Consider the following 18959-nt stretch of genomic DNA (forward strand, 5'->3'; position numbering starts at 1 on the left):
GGGGGCGCCGGCGCCACGGGCGTCGCGGGCGGCCAAGGCGGAGGGGCGCGCGGTGCTCGCGCGGCGAGGGGCGCGGCGGGGCCGGGCCGGGCCGCGACGCGGGGCGGGCACAAAAGCGCCGCGCCCGCCACGCCAGCTCGGAGTCGGCGCTGGGGGCGGCGTGGGCTTGGTGGGCCGGAGATCAGCGCTTAGTGGCGCCGGTACGGGCGGCTGTCTCGGGACTCGCAGGATGCCGGAGGCGCGACAGCGCGGAGCGCGGGTGCTGTGGACGCTGCTGTGGGTGGCCGTGGTGCGCTCCTACAACGTGGACGTGGGTCGCCCCGTGATTTTCCGGGGTCCCAACGGCTCCTTCTTTGGGTACTCGGTGCTGCAGCACTACCACGATAGCACGCGGTGGTGAGTAGCGCGGCCCCTGTGTGCCCGGGGTCGGCGAGGGCGCGGTTGGCGGCGGGGATGCGGCCGGGCGGTCGCTGCCGGGCTATCCATCCCTCCCGGCAGCCGCAGCTCCCGCAGCGGGGCAGCAGGAGCCGAGCCCCTCGCAAGTGCAGCAAAGGGGCGCCTCCGCCCTGGCTGCGGGGCCTCTCCCCGCGCTCGGTTCACCTCTTCGTGTGGGTGCGGTGGAGTGAGGAGTTGTGGGCTCCGCGCCCCTTGTGCACGAGGGATTTCCCTGATGTGAGCAGGGGGCCCCGCGCTGGGAGGCGTTTTAACACGGGGATGTCCTTTCCGGGCTGGCAGCCGGCGCTCGGCATTGTGACCTAACTGTCCTCAAGCCCCAGCCGGCCCGCGGCCGATGTCTCGACGCTGTGTTCGGTCCCGCTTCCTCGCGGGAAATATTTAGGCAGCTCATCGTCTTGACTGGGTACGAAAAAGCGCACGGGGTACGGAAGATGATGGGTTTTGCCGTGCTAATGGGAAATGTTTCTAATAGCGGTGACCTCCAGCGAGAGCAGCGCGCTCAGCGTCCACGGAGCTAAACTCCCCACACTCTGGCGGGGGGCAAAATTCCTTCGGAGGCTGAAGAGACGCTTCCAAATCGTAGAGGAAATGTCTGTGTAACTTAAAAATAAAAAGAAGGCCCATGATAGAAAGTTTATCTGCATCCAAAAATTTGTGAAACTGACAAGCTTCTTGTTTTCCCGTTGACTGAAAAGAGCATTGGACCATAGTCTGTTGTCTGGGTTAGAGGCTCTTTGTTAGAATTAAAAGTGATTTCTCTTAACTGGACCTAGCTGATGTCATCTGGTGCACTTCTAATGTGAGTAGGAACCACTGCTGCCAGTAAGTGTCCACAAAGCATGTCTTTATCTTTTTATACTTAGATATTCAGCTGTTGATGTTAGAACTTTGGTGCACTGTGGTTTAAATAAATGTATTCATTCTGGCCTACAGTTCTTTAAAAATGAATTTCTTTCACACCCTTTAGTTCACAAGTAGTTCTATGCTCTGCCTTTCTACATAGTGGCTTCCATGGAGCATTCAAATTTATGGACTTACAAGAAGATTTCTTAGAGGAAAAGCACACTGGGAGAAGAAAAGCTCTCAGTTTAAAGCAATGCTTAACTTAGTCAGGAGTCAATGAAGGGTGCGAAGGCTGAAATGAATTTTTATTCAACTCAAGTTGCTGGGGATTCACAATGGTGTGAATGAAGTGCTGACCTAGTGCAGTAGGTAGGACAAAAGTGGTAGAATTTGTTTCTTCTTATCTGTCATTCTGATCGATAATATGACTTATCTTCAGATAGCACCTGCTGGTGTGATATTTTTGGAAGGGAAGGTGGACTAGGGAGGATTCTTGCAGATATCTCCACTTTGTTTAGAAACATGCTGGACTTCAAGTGTTGGGCATCTGTCTGAAGCCAGGGATCTGTTACAAGTCTGGTGCTCAAAATTAAAATTTCAAGTTACATAAACTCCATTTTTCTGGAAAATGGAGCTGATTCATGGTGCCTTTCCTGTAGCACCCAGAAGAAAAGAAAACCCAAACCAACCAACATCTAAGATTATTAAATGCTTTTAAATAAAAAAGTTGTTAGGCCTAACACCGAGAAGGGTTAACAGCAGGTTAATGTGGTCAGCCATCAGCACTGTCAGAAATCATGAGGGTGGGATTGTCACCACTGGTGGGAAAGCTCCTCTTTCATTGTTTGACCAGGGAGCAGGAAGTTTGCTTTCATGGGTACTTCAAAATCCTGTTTCCAACAGACACTGGGATAAAAAGTTTGGGAGAAGAGTATTTTTACACTCTCCTTGATTCTAGTGTGCTATGTGCAGTTGTGCTTGTAATGTGTGTGTGCATCCTAAAGGTAAATAATGAATGTCTCTTAAAAGTATATGCAGCCTGCTTCCAGTTTTCTGAAGAAGTTTCTCTTAAAAGTCAGGGTTATTGTTTGGTTTTGTGTGTCAAGTTTTTTTTCTTTTTTCTTTTGACTTTTATACACCCAAGGAAGAGCTGTGATTTCAGTTTTCTCATGTCCATTTGGTCTGTGCACCTCAGTGGGAAGTAGTTAAAATAATTTAACTTTAGACAGTTGTATTTTGCCATTCAAGGCTTGCATGGTGAGTTTAGCACTATGTGAGCCTGCAAAAATGTGATTGATCATATCTGAGGCTGATAGGGCTCCTGCCCATCTAAAATTGTTTAATATGTTAATATGCTCTCAAGCATTTGAAAGTATTCACGGAACTCTTGCTCTTCATTGCTTGAAGGCAATACTCACCTAATGTACTTCTGATCATGAGAGCTGTGTTGTTTTCGGTAGCCTGTCCATGTGTTGGTGTGTGTGAATCTATTTGTGTGTGTGTGTATATATATAAATATATATAGTCACTGATTCATGTTAAGATGGTATCTCATAGCCATGTCTTCCGTATTTCAACTCTGTTTTCCAAGACCACAAAGGCACTTGTCTGTATTGCCTACATTAGGCCTGCAGGTTTCCAGTAAACTGGTTCAGGGTTTGGTGATTCTTCAGGATTTATGTGAGCCAGATATTCATGTAGAATGCAAAAAGAAGCAGGGGTGGGGATATTTGGTATGAAACCTTACACCAGATAAACGTGAATAGTCAGGCTGCTGCACACAGAAATTATAGTGGAATATGGGTGGTCAGCCACCACTACAATAGTGAAGCAAGTCAGTGCCTTTGATGTTGTCTGCAATAGTTGATTGCAATGATGATTCCATTGACCTGTTTTTGCACATTTTCTTATCTCAAGAAAGGTTTCTCATCACAGATGCGCTGAGGTTATTGTATTTCTGACTATGTCATCTTTTCCTTCCTTAAGTGGGTTTTATGGCTGTAAATCTTGACAGGTTTTCTCAGTTACCCATCATTGCCATTTTCAGCAAGAAACCAGGTGGCTGGTTGCTTTGGAGCAGGAACAAGCTGAAGTGTTTCTGCTCTCTGGATATAATTTTGAAATTTGGAGTAAGGACTCAAACAATAACCAAGAAACGACCCCAGACAGTTAGAAAAAAAAATCAATTTTTGCCCCAATAAAAAGTGTTAATAATTTGAAATCTATGATTCTTCTTTTTTTTTTAAATGAATAAGATGTTACTTTAGTCTCTCTCCCTTTCTGTCCTTATGACCCCTTCTTGCTGATACCTTCCCATCTCTCAGCAAGTCTAGGGTGACCATTTCATCTTGTCTGGCAAAATGATCTGGCATGAAAAGGTAATGAAGTCAGTTTAGTTGCATGGTGTCCTCTTGCCAGTTTTACAATAAAGAATGAGTCTGGCCTCTGTCCTGTTGCATCATTCCTTCAGCCCTGCTCTTCACTGGTTTGCACTGCTGCTGAAATAATGAACATTGATCTGCGTTTTGAGCCGATGGGTATGTGTCGTTGGCATGTCGCGTAAACTTGTGTGCTAGCAGAAGGAAGGTGATTCCAAAATCAGACAGAATAAACTTTCTAATACAATTTGAAGCACTAGAAAGCAGGCATTCTTTATCTGTGCAGGACACGCATCTGATCTCTCCTTGTTCTGCATGTATTGTGAGACTTTACAACAAGGTATTTATCATAATCATATATATTCATTAAAACATGTTTCTTATCTAATACATAAACATCACTTTCCTAGAACTATTTTACATGCATCTGCCTCCTTCTGAAAGTCCTTTTATGATTCTGGAGGTTTATTAAGAGGGGTCTCTGGTGATTGTATGCACTGAATGCTTCGATAGTAAAGGTGACCTTTCCTTGAACTTTTTCTTTGGGCACATAACTTGTCCAAGAAAACACTGTAGGCCTCTTTATCTGTTTCTCCACTGGTTCCAGCCACATTTATCATCCCATGTGCATACCTTTATATCCTTTCTTCTTTTTTTTTTGCCGGCTTAGTCTTTAAGCTCTATTCAGCAATTTTAGGGGAGCTGAACATTTTTATTCTCTATGTTATTTATCAAAGGTGTGGTAACAGACTGACCCAGTGAAAACTGGGTGTTGTGTGCATAATCTAAACAGTGATACTGTAGATCCTGCCATGGAATTTTGAGGAACCTGAGCTTGCTGTCATTGGTCATGGATCATCCAGCCCTCCCACTTCTTGCTCTGCACGTAATGGATCAAACATGGGGTTTTATTGCAAGTAACGGGGTTTTTTTTTTGCAAGTAACAGAGACCTTTCTAAAAGGGAGAAACTCAACTGGGATATGATGGTAGGGCACCCTTCTCTGGTATTGCTTTTGAAATGAGCTGTGGTATGTGAGGATATTTAAAGACTTTTTTCCCCTGCCACTTAACATTGCAGTGAGGTGAGGTACCTACAGTCCTCAGTCTTTAAACTGTGATTGTCTAGTCACTGCTGGCGTGCTGTACGCTGATGCTTAATGTGCTTGGCATCTCTAGCCACCGGTCAGCTCTGCAGTTTTGCTCACTATTCCTTCTGTTAAATGCAACACTTAATTTCCAAATCTGTATGTCCTGGGGGTCAATCACCAGGGAAGTGATTGGTACTTATTCTTCAGGAAGTAATTTTAAGGAGGTGTGAATTTGTCTGTGACCAGGAAAGCTTCTTGTCATCCAATAAAATTGGCTGCTGCAACTCCTTCAGTGGTATGGTTTCCAGCCATGCAGCTGCATAGTTTTCTCAATACAGATGAAGATGTTTGCTCTTGATAGTATGCGTATGAATGCAAGAAGAGAAAGTTAAGTGGCCTTTCTGCTTACTGCTCCCTATTTTGGTTTAAACCCCAATGATTTTTTTCACAGAGCCAGTGGGATGAGGCTGTTGCTTACAGATTTCTGTGTACCTCAAGGAAAATGGCTAAAATGGCTCCAAACTCCACTCCTCCTGTTCTTGGTTCTCTTCCTTTCTGCATAGAAAGTAAGCTCTTTTCTCTTGATGGGGTTTCCCCTTCAGGGAATCTTCATGCAGCTACTTACTAATATTCTAGGGGCTTCCCACAGAATAGTATGGTTGTGGTGAGAAGCTGCACTTATCAATAATCTCTGCAGAGAGTATTACTCACACAGTAAGCCTTTTGGCAAAAGGCTGGAAAACTGCTGGTGCTTGCTTGCTGACAGCCCAAGTAGTCGTATAGTAACATTGGAAATCTGTACCACAAAAATCAGTCATTTTAAACAAGAGGTGTTTAAACTATTTGGAATATGTTGGAAAGTTTTACTTCAGCTAGCTGTATTTATATCTTCTGTGTTTATGCCAGGCAAGAATCCACAGCACTGAGATGAAAGAAGACTGTATTGGACTCTAAGACTTTGTTTTGAAATGTATTTCTGATTTGATATAGTAGCAGAGAAAAAGCACTTTCTCTGATTGCAGTGCTCTTTGATAGACATTGCAAAAGATTTCAAAGGTGTTTTAAAGATGCAGAGGAGATAAAAAACAGGTGGGTTTTTTTGCTCCAGGGATCCCAAAGTATTTAGATGGAAATGAGTCTTCTATCCAGGTCTCCTGAAAAGTCTCATGATAGTTAAATGGGTGACTTTCTTACAACAGTTAAAGCATTACATACAGAAGCTAGTGAAAGAATGAGCAAGTCTTTTTGTTGACAAAGGAAGTATTCTGGTCTCAAACCTTTGAATAAAATTAAAGTAACTGATATGTAACAAATACCAACCAAAACACATGTGAACCAACAGAATACCTCCTGTTTCCCTGAAGGTAACCATCTTAGGGCATATGTGAGCATGGATCATGCCAGATGAAACAGGAGCTCTGCAAAGGTTTCAGCTGCTGGGTGCTAGGTGAAGAGTGAAGAGTGAAAGAATGAGACAAGATCCTAAGATGACATACTGTGTGCTTTATGTGAAATATCAAATTAGAACGCATTCAGGACAATCCAAAATAGATTTGCCTTTGGCACATGTCTCTGGCTGCTTCCTTCTGCTCAGTCCACATGAAGAAATGGCAATGGACATTTTCTTTTTGAAAAGTACAGTTGCTTAAGACAGCAATATTATCTATGCCAGTAGCCTACTCAAATTCTTAATTACCAATTTTTCCCATTCATGTCTTTAAAGAGAAATGAAAAGTCTTTGTAATTTAGGCTCCATTGTGTCTGTCTTTCATGTTGCAGCCCAAGGTATCTTGTGCACTAGTTGCTAAATCATATTTACTTTTCTTAGGTTAGAGCAAAACCTCTTTTAAACTGGAAGTCAATGTGACCTATGTTATCTTATTGTTATAACAGGTCATAGAAACATGGTCTTTCCTTTTGCAGTTTGAACCTGTAACTCTTCAAGCTAGTACTGTTTATTTTTGTTAGACCTCATGAATGTCAGTAAGTGAATGTTATGCATTCATTGCCTGTGTAAATGAAATGACTGGCATTTGATTTATATCTGCTGCCTGCCTAGTAGGATTTCCATTTAGAGCTATTTTTCAAGCTCCTTTGCACTTGCTCCCCAAGTGTGCAGCCTTTGTAGGTTTTAGCAATTTAAGTATTTTGGACATTAATTCTTTTCACTTGTGAAAACATGATGTGTGTTGTAGAGTGCCGGAGTGCAATTCCATCAGAATTCTCCAAATGATACAGTTTAGCCTATAAAACTTCAGAGAAAATGGTCACTTAACATAGGGGTTTCTCATATTTTTTAAGTGTATCAACTGCCACAAGACAGTTTTGTTGCATCCAGCGGAGTGTGTTGGCTGGAAGATTGGCTGCTGTTGTTTATAGATGAGGCTCTGATGCAGGAGAAGCTCCTCTGGACGACTCAGGTTGAACCTGGACAGGTGCACACCTTGTGCCTTGGGTCTCCCCGTGTGTACTGCGATGGTGGTGATCGGTGGTGGTTGGTATGGAACTTTAGACTGGAGGGTGAAGGAAACGTTATTTAACACAGGGAAAGCATCTATTTTGGGGTTGGTGCTGGGCTGTCCACCTGTGAATGGGAGAGTTGTGTATGCAGACTGACTGTACCAGTAACTCTTTAGTGCCTAAACCAAGAGCAGTGTCTTCTTGGTCAGCTGCTGCCTCCCAGGTAGCAGCCTGGGTCTGCACAGGGGACTGCTGGAGGCTTAGCCTTTTAGAGATGGTTGCCCTTAGTTCCAGCCCTGGGCTTAATTTTAGTGAGGATTTTTTTACATTCAGAAGCTCTGTCTTGAGTGACAGTGCAAGAGCATTGCAGAACTGTTACTTAGTTACCTAGTGTTCCCCAGTGCCCTCCTTGGAGCTGCTCTTCTCCTGCTTAACCTCTCTCCTCCTCCTCACCTACCCAGGTGTGGGGTCACAACCACTTGAGAAAGATTGTCCCTTTAATGAGGAAGCAGTGAAAGGACTCCTTTAATACTTGTGCTTCCCTTGTAATCCTCCTCAAAAAGCATCCCTTAGGGCATGAGAAGATAGAAGTCTGTTTGTTAAAGAGTTTAACTAGATCCTAACACAAGTGATTAAAAAGTGCTCACCATCTTTCTTTCAAGGGTAACCCTGTGGTCAGAGCAGGCCATTGGTGCTTCCCAGAAACACTAGATCTCATGTGGGATAAATAGTCCAGGTAAAGTCTTCACAGCCTTAAGGATAAATATTGGGTGGTAGCAATGTATTGTGGAAGAGATTTGCTTGTATTGTTGGTTGGGTTTTTTGCTGTTGTTTTTTAAAGACATAATTATATAAAGTGTTCTGAGAATGGGGTGCCTCTACTTTCTAAACAAACTTACAAATCTTGGGCAGGCTGGCAAGAATCCAGGTTCAGATTTTGTCTGCTTGTGGGTGTATCAGTTCTGGACTGATAGGGATGTAGCTAAAACTGAGGAAAAAATGGATGCAGATGCTGTTGTCCATCCTAATGCTTTCCTAAATGCCTTTGGGAGGTGTGTGGTGAGGGTGTGCCATTTTAAATGTGGTAAAATCCTAATGGAAATCTAATTTGTTAAAAATATTTGTGGAAATTCCTTCACTGTGGAAAAATGCCTTTATTGTGTGTGGTGTTTTCAGTTTATGAATCAGTGTCATTGTTTTAGAAGGTTGCTGAGAAAAGTGCTTTTAAGAAGGAAGCTCTGGCAATGTGAGCCTTGGTGGTGTTTGTTGGTTTTTTTCTTTCCACCTGAAATTAATCACTTATTGCTTTGCTTTTGGTTTTCAGGGTCTTGGTTGGTGCTCCCAAGGCAGAATCTAAATACAGCACCTCTGTTCAGTCCCCAGGAGCAGTGTTTAAATGTCGAGTCCATACCAATCCTGACAGAAGATGCACAGAACTGGATATGGGGAGAGGTGGGTAGTTATAATGCTTTGGGACAGCAGGAGGCAACCAAAAAAAATCCAAACCACGTGGCTAGCAATCTTTCTGCCAATTTCAAATTGGCCCCGAAATATTGAGAGGGAGCCATCAGCCTTTCCTGTTGGATTTTGAACACTGGTAGCAAAAGTGTCACATTCTCTTCAGCATTACAAAATAACATCCCAGTTGTGCTGGTGTCCTCCCAGTGGCCTTGCTTGCTCTTTCCAGGGAGCAACCAGGTAAATGTGGGTTTTTCCCTGCTTAAGCTAAGCTGCTGTCTTTTCTTCACCTGCTTCAGTGTGACTTTTCAGCATGTTGGTGAGTTTGTAAGTGTTTTGGAGTGCTACTGCCTGCTCCAGGCAGTGCTGAAGTAAACAGTGTATGAGATAACTCCAGGCAATGCAGTGATGGGCTCATGATATGTGGGGTTATTAGTAATGTGGTGATCTATGGGTTCCCTCATAATGCAGCAAATAATTTCTTGAGTTTACTTTTTGTGCTAAAGTGGTCTCAGTGAGACCACGGGTATGCTATTGAATGGGATCAGGGTTGACTTCAGTTACTCTAATGTACTGTCTGAGGCAGGGGAAGGTGGACGCCTAAAGTCAAATTATGATCTAAAACTTCATGCTGGATAATGATGATAAAGATTGAAGCATTTTAATATTCTGGTTTTCTTGGTGACATGTTGCTTTCTCTGCCTATAAAAAAAGGCATATTTGTATTGTTCATCTTTTCATACCTACACTAAGTAGAATTTCTGTTTATGAGGCTTACATGTGTTAAAACAGGGTTTTGGCTAAGTGGTTTGTCCTGCTACCAGATTATAAATTGTCATGGATTCATGAATGCTGCCTGACAGGACTACAGATTTCAGCCTCATTTTTTTTTAAGTGTCCCCAATCTCATTTTCAAGATTGCATTTAGGAGGCAATCTGATACCTCTCCCACTGACTTGATCGTTCATTTAAGTAGAGCTGTGGACATAATGTAATAGCTGCTGCCTGTTGGGAACAGGGTCTGTCCTCAGCTGTGTATGTGTACTCTGCCACTTAAGAGTGAGAACATTGCCCCAGTTAATGCATTCAAGTACTAATAATCAGGATGCAGGGGAAAAGAAAAGCATCGTCAGATGTTTGATGGGCAATCTCTTTTCTTGCCAGGATTCTTTGGTAGGTATTTAAAACTCATGTCTCCTTGTCTTGCTGCCTTTCCCTTTTTTTCTGTAGGCAATTCTCGGGGCATGCTCTGTGGAAAGACCTGTAAGGAAGACAGAGATGATGAATGGATGGGTGTGAGCCTAGCTAGACAGCCAAAGGCTGGTGGAAGTGTGCTGGTAAGTCCGTGCTTTTCTTTGATCTCATTAAAACTGTAGCTGCTGCCTGACTAAGCACATCAGGATTGTGTTTGGCAGTAACTGATGGAGTCCAGAGTAAGAGGCAGCAGATTCTGTAGTCCATTTCTTCAAGCAGAAGTGAGCCCCAGCCAGAAGACGTGATTTATAGAAGGAGGATTCCAAGCCATCACACCTGACTTGCGTCAGCCAAGGACTTCCTCCTAAATCTGAGGGTTTATATCTTTGAACTGAATAAATACAATTTGTCTGAGAGGTATCTACTAATTTATTCTTTTTGTAATTTGCCTGTGTTTAAGTAGGAATTACGAACGCAATACATTTTCCTTGAGCACATGAATTGTGTCTCAAAACTTATAAGGAAAAATGTAAAATTAGTCTTTGTTGCCATATTTTTCATTTATTTATATTAATTTCCTATTAACAAGGTAGAAGAGTTGCAAATAGAGATGTCTTAATTGTGTGTGGATTGACTTATTGTCTTCAATGTGGTTACTATGCACATAGACAAGACAAGGGGAGCAGATGCAATCCTTAGCATGTACAATATTTCTTAACAAAACTTTTTCTGTGTTATTGTAAAGAGTCCTGGGCAAAACCCTTTCTAGAATGCATGGGTATTTTACATTCTGACCAATCACTGCCTGTATATACATCCATGGTTGGGTTCTGACTGTCTGCCTGAGTGTGTCTGCAGGGAAATTAACAGAAATAAAAAGAAATTTGCAACAAAATGTTATGCATATTATATGTGGCAAGCAAATGTCAAGCTTGTATCAGGGTAACCCTGACAGCAGTCTAATTCTAAACAGCCCTGTTCATGAGTAGGAAACTTTAAGTTGGCCCTATCCTTCCAGTGATATATAGGACTGCCCTTGTATGTAGCATCCAGCTGTCAAAAAGTGGCTAGTAAGAAAGATCTTATGCAGTGATTACTGTGCCAACCATCTGTAAAAGGCCAGAGGACAAACCTGTTTCCCTCAAAGACCTTTTTATAATATGTGCTTAGAGTCCAGGTGCTTATGCCCCAAATCCTTGTGCACCAAATTCCCTGTGGGAGAACAGGTAGGTTTGATACCTTTCTGTCACAGTACTGTGATATTTTTTCCCCCCGTCTCTCTTGGTATATACCTTGTCAGTGTTATAGGGGCTAGCTTTACTTTTCTTGGATGTTTAAAATGTGTTCAGGACTAGAGGAGGAGGGGAGAAAGAGGGACATAAATAAAATACACTGTAAACATGTACAAAAGAGCACAAAATTAAGGCATTCATGATAGTGCAAGCATTTAATATTTTCAAGGTGTATCTTGAGCTATATGTGTGCTCAGTTGCATGTAACAACTGAGAAGTAACTTGCAGTGATTGAGGTAACACTACCTTGAGACACAGCATCCTTTTCACTGGCCAGTATTCAGGCTCAAATACACAAATTCATCCTAATTAATTTTTAGAAGGTTGTTCATACATTTTTAGGCAAGGCTAATTTTTTTTTTTTTTGGTAATAATAATATCTTAAGAATAGTGGGTTTTTGTATTTTGGTTCAAAGGGAAACAGGTTGGGGCTGATGCTTAGGGGTCATCTCCCTAGATAGAAGCAGTAATTGAACAGAATGCTGGTGGGGCAAAAAGCCAAGCAACTGCCAAGCTGGATGCTGGCTGGCTGAATGGAGGCTACAGGGGTGAGAGATATGGGTGATCTTAGATTAGGGTTGAGGGAGTAGAAATTTCACACATAAAGCAGGTTAAAAGTGAAATGTAGGTAAAGCAAAATATGCACCCGGTGGTGTGCTTATTTCAGTGCAGCTTAGGCTGGTAAAATGTCTCCACAAGTGACACTGATTTAAAACAATCCTAACCCAGCCATTTGACAAAATTATGCTGGCCTCACCAAGTAGATCATGTCCAGATGCTGGAGGATATTTAATTATATAATTCTCATTGCTATTTATTACCAAAGTCACGCTACTAATTATATGTCTGTGTGCATCTGTGTGTAAACAGAGCCTGAAATGAATGCATACAGATTCCTTTGTGAAAGGATATTACCTGGATGTTTCAGGTCATTGTTGCTCTCTGTTCTGAGAACTTTTAACTGAAAAAGTTTCATGACTTTGCCACAGATGGTTTTCAATACATGTGGACTTCTAGTTTTAAGGATTAGTATTTCTTTAAAATGTAGCTTTTCTTTGAAGCCCATTTGAAAAACTGGTGTTCTGAGATGTGTTTTTGGCTGTATTTGCCAAATTTTTAGGTTGTTTTTAAAAATTGCAAGATAGCATGAGTGCGTTTCTTTAGTTAGGAGTGTGTAGATATTGTCAAACATTACAACTCCATTTACTGCATCTCTTCCAGGGATTCCTTTAAGTCAGAGTAATATCTTTCTGGTCAATAGCCCTGGATGGATTGGGTTTATTTCCATAAACAAGTGTAGTTGCCTGTGGGAAATATTCATGCTCTTGACATTCTGTGTTAGATTAACTAGTCCCACAGTTTAACTGTGGGTTGTACAAAGAAGTTGTTACTTTTGCTTTGAAGCTGCTTTTAGTGACCTAAATTTTTTTCTTATCAGCGTTCCCCAATTGCCTTATAAGAGTACCAGCTTCAGTGGCAAGGGGCAGTAGGGAAGGTGAGGAGCATGCCAGAGGTCTTTAGCTGGTGTTTGGTAAAATGTGGATTTTGTTTGAGCCCATATTGTGCCAGGATGTTGGTAAACCAGAATTTGGTGTTTGTGTGACAGACTAAATAGTAAAGCATCAAACAGTGAGGATATAAACAAATGTGGGAATAAGATTAAATAATAAAACTTCTTGTCCTTAGATATACGATCAGTCAGTCTTTGCATTAATCTCAGTACTGCAATAATACACCTGAGATTGCCCACTCTTTCCAAACTGAAACAGTAAAATTCCTCCTTTTACTTTTGTTGGGAGAGGAACCAGGGACAGTGCATTGTGATTTAAGCCACATCCTTCAGTCTTGCTCTTCCTAAATACCTGTCACTTCTGTCATTGTGTTGCTTTTCCTGTGGAGCAAAGCCTGTGGCTGCAACAGTATGCAAAAGAGCCAAGTGTCAGCAGTTCTGAAATGGCCTATTCATCGTATTGTGGTAATGCAGTGTCAGCCATCAATAGATATCTCATCTTGCTTTGCTCAGAAGCATTTTATTTTTCTTCAAGGGTTTGCATCATTTCTCCCTGTTCTGTGGTAGAGCTGGAACCTCTACCCCAGCAGCAGCTGCTGAGCACCAAAGTGTACTGATGGTTTCCTTATTGCACAGGGACCTACCTATAGCTTTCATCTAAAGTAGGGTGCATAGGCTGTCAGTTGTTTGCAATTGCCTCAAATTCAGGTGAGTCATTTCTGTTCCAAAGACCTCTTCAGGTGTGTGCTGTTGCTGTCAAAGAAGGAAGCCTGCAGCCACCTTTGGTAGCACATCACCTTGCCCCGGCAACATACAGCAACAGTGAACTGTAGTTGACTCTAAATGCTTTTGGGAAGACAGAAAAACTAAAAGCAGATGCGTCATGGCAGGGAGACAAATGTGCTGGTTGGCTGGCTGCAGAGAAATGAGTGTTGAGGAGAAAGAGGAGCTGCTGGGCTCCGTTCATTGGGAAAATGTCAAATTCTGTAGCTTTGGCACAGGGAAGTCTGGGGAAGCCCTGACTCAGGTAACCAAGGAGAGTTCATCCCTTGAAGCTGTGCAGACTGAGGCAGTCAGTGGTGAACTACAGTGCGCCTGAATAGACATCACGATGAAGGTACAGAAGAGTGGTCACTAACCCAAGTCTTAACAGATTGGTTAAGTGTGCCCAGAATTGCTAGACTGATCCCATAGCCTCCAGCTGATTTTGAACATACTTCTTATCCAGCAGCAGCTTTTTCTCTCCTTTTATTATTTTATCTTTCTTGGCCTCTGCACCTCACTCCTGAGCAAAGCCACCTGCTTGTGATGAAATGCTGCTGCTCTCCCTGACTCCATTGTTTGTACTCTTCTGAGAGAGATTAGTAGGTTAATTTACGTGAGTGTCTTGCAGTTTCTGAGATAAGAAATATCAAGGAATTTACAATACCACAATCATTTATCTTTCCAAAATTTTAAGAAATACTCTTGGTTTGTTTCCAGTTGAGTTTATATCCAGAGTTGGGATTGACTGTTGCTTTAATTGTATGTGTCTTTATGGCATTGTCTTTGCAAGGGTTGTGCATGTGTATATTTGTGCTCACAACATGGATCCATCAGGAGAGAAACTATTTCCTGGTTTTGCTGGAAATGAGTGTTTCACATGTCAGTTGTCTGTTGCCATTGAATTTTGAATGAGTAGTGCATGGGGATGGAAATCATAACTGAACCTCCTTAAAGTGCATACTAGAGTCTCCAAAGCTGCTTTTTGTTGTACTTCTCACATGCATTTGGCTGTGGAGTGGAGTGCCCTCGGAAAGATCCTTTGCATCACAGGTGGCAGCCTGCAGCATGCAGTGTTATGCAAAACTTTCTGCGGCCCCCAGAGTCCCTCACAGTCCCTCTGTGATAGCCATATGTGGAAATATGTGCCTCTTCTTGAGTACATGAAATTAGGAAAGCAATAAATATCAAACTCCAATGCAGCACTGCTAACAGTAGAGAGGCTTTTGCACAACTGATTTTGCTCTGTGAGAATAGTATTAACTATTTATGTCTTTCTGGACATAAGTATATTGAAATCTATTGATGGCTGGATTGAATTTTGAGCTTTCCAGTGGTTGATACACTTCCCAGGTCCTTTAGTGGAGAGGTGACACAGCTGTGCCTGCTTTATGGATGGATATAATTTTTAACAATGTTGAGATTCTCTGATGGGCAGCTCTGAGGTGCTGAGGCAGAAAAGTAGGGTAGCACACAGGAATGGAAGACAGAGGGTATCTCATCTGGGGAGGATGGGGTCAAATATGGGGTTCATGAGGAGGGTTGATGCAAAGCCTCCAGAAAAAGTTGAAAGCATGTGGAGGAGATGATTTGTGGCATAAAGGCTTGCTCTGTTGGCATGGGGTTAAGCCTTAAATGACATAAATTGACACATCTACAGTGACTTCAGTGTAGACTCAGACCAGCTGGAGATATAGTCAGGCATGTGCTAAGTTCAAAGCCCTTGCTGTTTCACATTTCCTTTTCTTTTATTCCAAATAAATCCTGAGCAGAAGGCAACTTGTGGTTTGGCTGGCAGCAACGCAGTGTTAATTTTTTTGGAGCAAATGGGTTCTGGGAAGGTGTGAACCAGGCTCTACATTGCTTGCGTATGTGCCTGTGTGTGGCAGTTGCACTGAGCAAGTGTCTTGGTGAGTCTGGCTTTTCAGGATGATCTCATTCTTCACTATAAAGCTCTGCAGCTTGTCTGCACATTGGCTAATGTTGCCACTCTTGCTGCTACAAAATCCTTGGCATTTTCACTTAAATTCACTAGCAATAAGCAAAGCTCAGCACATCTGTCACCAGAACACAGAGCTGCCTTTCCCAGTGGAAACCAACCTTTGACTCACACATGTGTTCTCTGGTGGTTTAACCTTCTAATATGGTCTTAGTAACCTTCTAAGTATTCTCAGTTTATTCCTGTTTTTCACCTTTTTCTGGCTTTGTTGGGTTGTGTTAGTGCATCTTAAGTCAGAAAAGCTTTGCTGTCTGTGAGGATTCATGCACAGTCAGAGATTTTGAAATCTCCAGCATAGGCTCTGAGACCTCTTTTTTTTCTAGTTATATACATGTGAAGGCTGAGATCTGAGCTGCCAGGTTAGACAATGGCCTGAGCTGCAGAAGCTGACAATGAGAAATACTTTATCTAGAAATGGTGGAATGTAAGGAGAATACAATTGGTTTGTGGGGTGAAGGTGATGCTGACTGTTCAGGCATGCTCTGCCTTGGTCTGAGTGATCTCCTGTGTCTCTGGGCCAATAACCCATGTTGTATGATCTGTTTAGGCATGTGCACACCGCTGGAAGAACATCTACTATGAGACAGAGTACATCTTGCCCCATGGCTTCTGCAACATTATTCCTCCTGACCTGCAGTCCAAAGGGAGGAAGCTCTTGCCCTGCTATGAAGGTAAGGAGTCAGGCCAGCAGTGATGCTTATAATGTCCCTTGCTACACTTCTACTACTACAGTAACCTTCACTACTGATTTGGTTTTTTCTTTTTTTCTTTTGTAACATGTGGCTGCCTTGCAGCGCAGCTGTGGTGGCAGTTGGGTTTTGAATGAAGTTGGGAGAGTAGCACAATGACTGAACAGGTTCTGTGACTGCTAAAGTGCATGGTTGCACTTTACTGGAGGAAGAAAACTTTCTGTATTGTGTTTTGAGGCAGCAGCTCTCCACTTAGGTAAATAATGAGAAGATATTTATATGAGCTTGGCCTCTTATGCCTCACTGTGACATGGAGTAAAAATCCTCAATTATATTGCAATCATGAACCAATTTGCCTATCTTATGAAAACACTTTCATTTTTATGTTGTCATTTATCAGAGGATTTGGATGTGGGACAGGGAAAAGGGTTACTTTCCTCACTTTGGGGTACTTCTGCAACAATTTATATTAAATTGCTGCTGTGTTAAAGTCTGGGTTTGAGCTGGATGCAGAGGGAGTGCTCCAGCTCTGAGCCATGGGTGGCTGTGCCTTTTGGTTCTGCACCAAATCCCATGTGCCATCATTTTAATTTCTCCTTCTCTAGTGCATATGTGAGACTTTTATATCATGTTTCTGTTTTTAAAGACTTCAAAAGACAGAGTCTCCTTGGCCAAGAGCAATTAACTGAACTAGAGGCACAAGTGTATTGTTTGGTAGAAGATAGGGCATCTCCTAAGATTCTTGGCCTTGAGAGGAACATTTTGGGGAAAGCACCCGTGCTTCCTCCTTTCTTTCACTTCTTCACTGTAGGAGCCTAAGGAAGTGTGGGACTTTGGAGGACAAAACACAGCACAGGGTTTGTTGTGGGCAAGACCTCTGATTTTACTTATTTGCTTTTAACTCTTTGCCCTCCTGTCCAAAGCTGGCAGCAGCCAGCAGCAGGCTTGCTGCTGACATTAGTAAGTTGGAGAGGGATAAGGCAGTGAATGTCCTGGCAAGTTTCTCTGTTGCTGTTGAGTGGCCATGTCCTAGCTCAGCCTGTAAAGCCAGCCCTGTGACAGAACTGTGTCTGTCTCATGCTCACTCTTCTGAGGTCGCTCCTCACCTCCCTCTGGGCTTTACTTGGGAATCTGCCATTGCAAACCCACACATCTTTGGAGATGGCATACACTTGTGCACTGTTTCCCTGCCCTGAAATTGGTCATTATTTCATATGTGAGAAGTTTTGAGGGACCTGTCCCAGCCATGCTAGCTGCTGTGCAGCAGAGTACAAATAAGCTATGTAAGCCTTCCTGTTGTGAGCACTGTCTTACTGTATTTGTCCTTCCCTGCCTCCCTGCCCTCCTTGCTACTGTCAGCAAAATTAGGATAAGGCCTCACACTGATGTCATATACCACAAATCATCTGATATTAATTTTATGGACAATGTGCACATGCAGGGATGCTGATGGGGCTCCCTCTGAGCCTGTGTTACTGCTCCTGCACTGCCTGAAGCCATGGTGGGGATGTGGTTTCTGGAAGGGAAGAATCACTTCTGTTTATCTATGTGTCATGTTTTTGGAGTAAAACTGCTGTTAATCTGACAGGATATTTGCCAGGAATTGCTAGAAAATAGAATGTGTGGGCCTAGTACACGTAAAGCAGCCAGTGGAAAGTTGGCAGGGTTGATGCAGAACTATGCTGGCTTAATTTCACTGCTTGGTAAAGTGAAAATTGAAAGTTTGGGACTGATTTCCACCCGGCCCCCCTGCCCCATCAGACAGAAATCACAGTGTCACAAGGAATGGCTGCATTTGTTTACTCCTGATCCTTTAAATTTCAATAAAACTAGCTCCAAGAGAGATAGCTGTGGTGTGTCACACAGAGGAGTTCATTGTTTAAGGTTTCTATGAAGTAAGTTTTCAGTCATCCTTGTAACTTCTTTCCTTCAGTTTCTGGAATGAGCAGAAGAAATTTTCCTCCACTGACAGTGATGAATGGCTAGCGCAAAGCATCGAGTCTGAAGTGCTTCTACACTGACAGCCTCTGTGGCCATTGCTGGGAGGCTATCAGACCTGTGGCTGCAAACTCTGCACTAGGATACATGCCTTTGCCTGACAAGATTCCAGTGTCTCAGCCTTCTCTAGATCACACCATGTGCAAATAGGGGTAGGCAGTAGCATGCTTGCTTCCAGAAGCCCCGTTTTTAGTGCAGCTGGTGAAGGGTGCAGCTGAGTGCACATCAGTCTCCATCCATGGAGGAAATGGAAATTTCCTGACTAGATGGTACTGGTGCAACATCATAGTAGTCTCAATCCATCTTATTCTTGCCTGGTTTCCTTGAAAGGGCTGACAGAAGTCTGGAATTAAAAGATAAATTGAACATAGCAGCAAGCCTAATCGTTAAATACAATCTCTCTGAGTAGGTACTAATCTGGTTTAGATGAGCTGGATGTCCTTTGTGGACATGGCTGACATATGGAGCCATGGTTTTCCAGGCAATACTTTCAATTGGTTATTTTTCCCATAGTTTTAATGGATTTCCAGAAAAGGGAGCTGCCTCTTCATTCTCCCAATGCATTCAGTTTGTAAAGAAGGATGGCTCTGTGTACTGTGAGACAGTTCAGCTGATGGGTAGAGCTGGAATGCATTCCTACTCCTCTGTGGTAAGAATTGGTGGTAGAAGTGGGGAAGACTAATGGTCCCTTTGGTTACTGAATAAGGGAAACAGCACATGCTCATATGCTTTGCCTCCAAAGGGAAAAGTAATTTTTCCCACAGGTCCAAACCACATTTGGTTTCCGAGGAGCCATCAAAACATCCCTGCTTTGTGGTGGAAACTCAGTAT

At 42.9% G+C, this 18959-nt stretch overlaps 1 protein-coding gene across 1 annotated transcript in view; it reads left to right on the plus strand.

Annotated features, from left to right (window-relative positions):
* Window positions 1–229: 229 nt before the first annotated feature.
* Window positions 230–18959, plus strand: part of ITGA9 (integrin subunit alpha 9) — a gene marked incomplete at both ends in the record, with an annotated part of 234473 nt that continues 215743 nt past the window's right edge. Inside the window, 4 exons of the mRNA XM_082281815.1 lie at window positions 230–396; window positions 8551–8678; window positions 9915–10021; window positions 15989–16112. Coding sequence (XP_082137941.1) covers window positions 230–396; window positions 8551–8678; window positions 9915–10021; window positions 15989–16112 — 526 coding nt within the window. The remainder of the gene's footprint in view (window positions 397–8550; window positions 8679–9914; window positions 10022–15988; window positions 16113–18959) is intronic.

The sequence above is a fragment of the Coloeus monedula genome (genome assembly GCF_965178545.1).
Source record: "Coloeus monedula genome assembly, chromosome: 1".
Classification (NCBI taxonomy): Eukaryota; Metazoa; Chordata; class Aves; order Passeriformes; family Corvidae; genus Coloeus; species Coloeus monedula.